Source organism: Trachymyrmex septentrionalis, unplaced genomic scaffold (assembly GCF_001594115.1).
Source record: "Trachymyrmex septentrionalis isolate Tsep2-gDNA-1 unplaced genomic scaffold, Tsep1.0 scaffold208, whole genome shotgun sequence".
Lineage (NCBI taxonomy): Eukaryota > Metazoa > Arthropoda > Insecta > Hymenoptera > Formicidae > Trachymyrmex > Trachymyrmex septentrionalis.
This window is the reverse complement of record NW_017305266.1, coordinates 114,396-120,255: the sequence shown is the minus strand read 5'-3', so window position 1 is coordinate 120,255 and position 5,860 is coordinate 114,396. Positions and strand designations below refer to the sequence as shown.

Below are 5,860 nucleotides of genomic sequence, written 5' to 3'. Positions count from 1 at the left end.
GAGAAATTCTGAAAAATTATATGAAAAATTCTGAGAAAAATTTTCACCCAGAGATATCACCAAAAATTTTGATATTCTAGTGATCGATCTGAGCGTCCTATATGTAATTATTTTGATAGTCCAACAGAATTTATTTTCAGATCTGTATCTACCCAAGGAGAACGAGAAAACCATTCAGTCAATTTGACGTCATACTGACGAATTTATGTCATTTTTTGATCATGATAAAAATGACATAAATTCGGAAACCATTCTTTCCATGTAGGATCATAATATCGCACCGACTAATTAGCGCTGATTAATTCTATTCTTGTTTATCAGAAGTCGTGTTAGAGGGAGAATTCCGGAACGGCATGCTTCATGGTCGTGGAAGTATGTATTGGCCACGTGGACAAAGAATGGATGCTGTTTGGTATCGCGGAAAAATGAAGCAAAGGCGCTATACGTTCGCAGACGGTTTATCGTATCGAGAAAACGATTGGGATTATTGCGCATATCCCGATAGGCGGTTAGCATCAGATTCTTAATATAGCAGCTAAAGGAGAATTCATCCCGTGTATTCATGGATGGTAAAATTATTTCAGATTTTATAACTGCGTGGTGAATGGACTGAAACCAGCCGGAGAAGTACTGAAAACCAATGTCCAGCCCACTAAGATTATTCCTCCGTACTGCTACGACACCGGTGCTGGAATGTTCGATCCACATAGTAATTGCGTAATGTCGTATCGCAAATGCATAAAAGTAAAGATATCTCTCGGCAGTGATAAACAATACATATCTATTTATTCCCGTGAAGGACAAATGTAGGTTTAATTTTAATAAATTACAAAGGTGATCAAGATTCCAACGGCGACAGAAAGTGCGTGGATAGAAAACAATTGCCGAAAAGGCTGGTCAGAGCCAACTGGCCATCAAGAATGGTTGCATGAATATTGGCAATCGGGAACGGCGGATTTTGCAACGTTATCACATGTCTCAGAAGATGAAGAAGAAGAAGAAGCTGGAATTTGGTGGCAAAGGTACAAATACAAATATTTTAAACAATTAAAAATAATATAGTTATATAATATAAAGTATACTAATAAAATAATATAATTATATATTATAAAATATTATAATAAAATATAATTAATTCTTGTTTGAATTACTATTTAAGACTGACAAAATTTGCCAGACACTCACCCGCTGACATGATGAATAAAAATTAACACAATTGTACTTAATGCAAATCAAAAAGTTGTAAAAAAAATATAGACTGAAGTAATTAAAAATACAATAAGTAACATGTACAATTATATAGAATATATATATAACGGTATAACTATTATATTAAAATTATCGCCGCAAATATACTTATTTTAAATACATATTTCCAAAATGTAATATCTTAAAAATATTCATTATACAACGTATGTGTTTACACTTTTCGAAAGCACATACGAAAGCATAAAACGCATTTCCTAACCGATAACGAGTTCTTTCTCTTCAGTCACAACTGTTGGCGCATCTGTTTTACGTTGTACGTTGAACAATACCGACAGCTTTAGTGGTACACACGTGTCCACTGTGCAAGCCATTATGTTTAATGTGACGGATAATTGATTGCGCGTTTCTTCTTCAGGAAGTTTCACCGATATAGGAGTTGAAAGTCTACCCGTCAATGATTTCGCCGTCCACGTATTTGCAGGTAAAGACACCTGCCATTCTTGCGGTGCGTCTGCATTTAATTTCAAATCGTTCGTAAATACGATATTAAATGAAATATTTAGTTCTCCACTGCGTGCATTTACTGTCGTATCAAAAGTGAATACATTGTCAGTATTTCTATTCGAGTCACGTCTGGATACGACAGCCATCTGAAAAATAAAATTAAGGAAATTTATATTAATCTTTCATGATTCATAAAACAAAGTTATATTTTTAAAGTGATTCTGTTTAGACTTCCAGAAATATACTTACAGTTGAAATCTTCTCATTTTTTAGATCAATAATTTTAAGAGCGTGATTGTTGGTATCTGCTACGTAAAGAATGTTACCGTCTGGACTAACAGCAAGGCCACTCGGTTCATTGAACTAAAAAATTTTGACAATTTAATTAATTTTTGCAAATATTTTTTTATAAATTGCTGTTTCTTCAAAAAATATACTTACGATAAATGTATGATCGGGTTTTTTATCGCCAAACAACGTTTTGCAATACTCCGTCGTAGGATCTACGCTTTTAATTTTATGATTGTAAGTATCGGCCACATAAATTCGTTTATCCAAATGATTCCACGTTACGCCTAATGGATGTTGAAGTTTAGCCAAATGTCCTTTTCCGTCTACATCTCCAAACGCATGTAAGTTCTACAATACAAAGTGATTCTAAAAAGTCTGATAAAATAAACGTCATTGATTTACTGCTGTTATTCGAACGAAAGCTAACGCTTGTTTACGTATCGAACAAATTGATTAAAGCTATCTTATTCGTATACACAAATGCAAAGTGAGAAAATAAATGAAAACTATTTGTTATTGAACGAACCGCTGGATTTTTATCTCCTCCACAAACAGCGGATACTTGTCCGCTATCTAAATGCAGCCGTCTGATAGCACTGCTTTCGCTGTCCGCAAAAAACGCAACTTTACATTCCTGAACGATCGCAATGCCAGAGGGTTGTGCTAGTCCCGCGGCATGAGGATAACTGTTGTTGCGATTTTCCTCTCGTCCACTTCCAACGATAGCAGCGCAAGTGCCCGCCGTGTATTTTCTAAAATACGGACATTTTCGTTATCTGCGTGAATTATAAAAAAATTGAAATTCATTATTAAATTAAATGTTCAAAAATCACATTTAAAAATGCGTAACGTGAAGATGTCATATTAATTACGTAAATAATATCTCACTTTTCCTTCCACCAAATGGTATCTTCCAAAAACAGTGCCCAGATCTGATGGGTACCCGCTATGGCGATTAACAACACTGGCACCGTGATGCCTTTATACTCGTGATGATAAATTGCCACATCCCAAGGGGACGATAAAGCTTGATCAGTGCCGTGTTTTCCACCCTTTCGATCGCAACCTTGTGAACCAGTGCCAGCTATGGTGGATACAATTTTTTTTGCCAGGTTTATCTAAAGCGTGGTTAACATCGAGATTAAATATAGCGAATCAACGTTATGCTACAATAATAAAAAAATGGTACTTTTACTTACTTTTCTAATAGCATGGTTATTATTGTCCGCAACGTAGATTACATTATTTAGCACACAGACTCCTTGAGGTGAATTGAATCTAGCGTTTTTGAAATCGCCATCTTTAAAACCCTGATTGCATCCTCCTATAACGTGTTCCACTCTCCCGTGCTCATTTGTAATTACAATCCTATTGTTACCACTATCAGATATGACTAGCTTCGTTTGTTGTTCTAACTGAAGAACCGTTAGCTTGCCAGGAAATAGCAGACCATCTTTAGAAGATGGTAAAAGATGATGCGCTGGCTTTAATGGAAGACCATGATTTGACATTTGTTTTAAGGATTTAAAATAACTTATTGCTATTTTTGTGTATAATAGTATTTCATCTTTGTGATTTTCACCCACAAAAACAGCCAGTGGTTGACCATTAGGTCCTGAAATGAATTTAAACACATATAGCTGTGACAATAGGAAGTTTTCACAAATAGTATTAATATGTAGCTGTTAGGGAAAAAAGCAAAGGAATCAAATATTGTTTCATACCTAACATAATCAGGCTAGGCCAACACGTTATTCCCATATCGTGCCACATTCTTAACGTTACATCATTTACCACAGGATGTGTGATATTATATCTCTGTACAGCAGATAAGACATTCTTCGAACTGCGCTCGTTTGTAAATTTTGCGCTATGCACTCCGATCTAAATAGAAGAATTATTATAGTCTCGGACAAAATCATATCTAATGTATATCTTTAATTTCTAGAAGTTCCTGAATTTCTAGAATTCTCTTTCCTGTAAGAAAATATGTTAATACTTACTACCACGAGACCATCCTCTACAGAGATTTTCTTCTCGACTTCTTCCAGCTCGGCCAAAACATGCATGCAATTGATGCAGCAATATGTAAAAAAGTCCAAAAGCACAATTTTTCCTTTTAGATGCTGCCCTAGCGACAATCCTTCGGACACGTTAAACCATTCCAAGCCTGTATAATATATATCATTAAAAATTATAACGATAATAATTATTAATCATTTTTCCTGCAGATAATAATCCACTTTTAATTAGCTTTTTACAAAGTGCCCAAGTAGAACTGTAAATCACGATAATGAATTGTTGCTAATTAAAAAAGTGATCTTCGATATACAACAATTTAGAATCATTTTGACGTCATAATGAGTCTTAATTGTTCTGCTTATACGCAAATACTGAAAATTAATTAATACAATGAAATTAATTAATAACAATGACCCTCCCATGACGATTGTTAGCCATTTTTTTCTGCAACAGATAACTGTCATTTATTTCTAACTGACTAAACTTTTTTCGTGAGTACCTTTTGGGAAATCACGAGCTGCTCCGCTGTTTTCGAAGCGCCTGATGTGCTTTAGGATTAATATCTCTTTTTCCCTCTGTTCCAAATCGTCGAGGTGGAAGCGCATCTGAATACAGACCTGCGTCAGCTCCTCCACTACTTCTTGCGTATTCATTTTTTTATTTACCAGTCCGCACATCGAACGATCTAAAATAGGTATAAAATTCCTCGAGCGATCGAGAGCATTGGTTACACACGCACTTGTGTTACTTGCAATAGTTGTAACACTCGCAACATCAATTCGGAACGTCACTCTCTCTCTCGCTCTCCTTGAGACCGTCTGACGTGTTCCGTCACGGACACCGAATGACGCTACTGATCTCGGACAACCTCGGAGGAAGAGATTAGCGAGGAGGGAGAGATTATACGATTTTCTCATCGTGTCGTCGAAGTCCAATTGAATACATTGTCCGATATACGTTATCGATTTAACGTAATCATTATCAATCGTTAACCTACGCTCTTTCGCACGTGGTCATTAACATGAGCTCAGTGCCGCGGGTGCCGCAGATTCTGTTGTGAGATCTTGTATTCTTTTTTTTCGCGGGACGGATATGGGAGACTTAAAACCGGATGACGAATTGGACTGGGTGGAAATACGTGAAGATCTAAATAGATCTTATGTTACCGAGACATTTTTTCAGAAGGCGAAACGTAAAACGCTAGAGAATCCACTGGTACCGATAGGTAAACTAACCTATATTCCGTAAACCGAGATAGAATTTATCGAACCAAATCCTTCTGATCTTTGTAACAAGAAGCTGCGGAGATGTAGCTAACAGGATAAAAATAATAAAGAGACTTGTACATCTGTGCGAAAGAACCGCGTTTTATTGAGCTTGATTAGTCATCTTTAACGCAACGCTATTTTTTCTGCTATTTTTTTTTATATTTCTAGGAGCATTCGGAACTGTTGCAGCCCTAAGTATTGGACTCTTCAACTTTTCTAAGGGAAGGCAACAAATGCAACAGTACATGATGCGTGCTCGTGTTGGTGCTCAAGCATTTACTATCATTTGCATGGTCGTAGGAATACTCCTGCTGCCCAAGTCAAAATCAAATTGATATGTTGATTTACGAATCAACACCAAGTTTTTATTGTAGTATTAGGCTTGTTCTTGTCATATTGAATATGATATACCTAATATGAACATCCCTTATATAATTTTGGGTAATCTTTGTTATGTTGATGTCTTAAAAATATTTTTAAATAAAAATATTTACAAAAATGTAACTAATTACAATTATTGATGAACGTTGTAAACAGATATTTTCATTAAAAATATCGTATACAAA

At 35.6% G+C, this 5,860-nt stretch overlaps 3 protein-coding genes across 7 annotated transcripts in view; 2 read left to right on the top strand and 1 right to left on the bottom strand.

Moving 5' to 3' along the window:
• Positions 1-1,258, top strand: part of LOC108747970 (MORN repeat-containing protein 5-like) — a 10,791-nt gene extending 9,533 nt beyond the window's left edge. For all 4 annotated transcript variants that reach the window (XM_018485899.1, XM_018485898.1, XM_018485901.1 and 1 more), the window contains exons 3-6: positions 322-508; positions 585-744; positions 835-1,022; positions 1,160-1,258. In XM_018485899.1, the coding sequence (XP_018341401.1) occupies positions 322-508; positions 585-744; positions 835-1,022; positions 1,160-1,211 (587 nt within the window). In that variant the 3' untranslated portion in view covers positions 1,212-1,258. The remainder of the gene's footprint in view (positions 1-321; positions 509-584; positions 745-834; positions 1,023-1,159) is intronic.
• A 90-nt stretch (positions 1,259-1,348) lies between these two features.
• Positions 1,349-4,966, bottom strand: LOC108747969 (NHL repeat-containing protein 2). Of its 2 annotated transcripts, XM_018485897.1 has the most exons (10): positions 4,766-4,966; positions 4,526-4,711; positions 4,008-4,174; positions 3,729-3,888; positions 3,204-3,619; positions 2,893-3,122; positions 2,531-2,756; positions 2,155-2,352; positions 1,963-2,076; positions 1,349-1,859 (listed from the first exon to the last, which is right to left on the bottom strand). In XM_018485897.1, the coding sequence occupies exons 1-10, from the start codon at positions 4,941-4,943 to the stop codon at positions 1,464-1,466; spliced, it is 2,271 nt and encodes a 756-aa protein (XP_018341399.1). In that variant the 5' UTR covers positions 4,944-4,966; the 3' UTR covers positions 1,349-1,463. The 2 variants fall into 2 exon arrangements, with proteins under 2 accessions (XP_018341399.1, XP_018341398.1); XM_018485896.1 differs by having other exon boundaries at positions 4,526-4,966.
• A 144-nt stretch (positions 4,967-5,110) lies between these two features.
• On the top strand, positions 5,111-5,653 carry LOC108747973 (HIG1 domain family member 2A, mitochondrial). The gene is made up of 2 exons (XM_018485904.1): positions 5,111-5,251; positions 5,463-5,653. Exons 1-2 carry the CDS (start codon positions 5,119-5,121, stop codon positions 5,627-5,629), a joined length of 300 nt encoding a protein of 99 aa, XP_018341406.1. The 5' UTR covers positions 5,111-5,118; the 3' UTR covers positions 5,630-5,653.
• Positions 5,654-5,860: the final 207 nt, after the last annotated feature.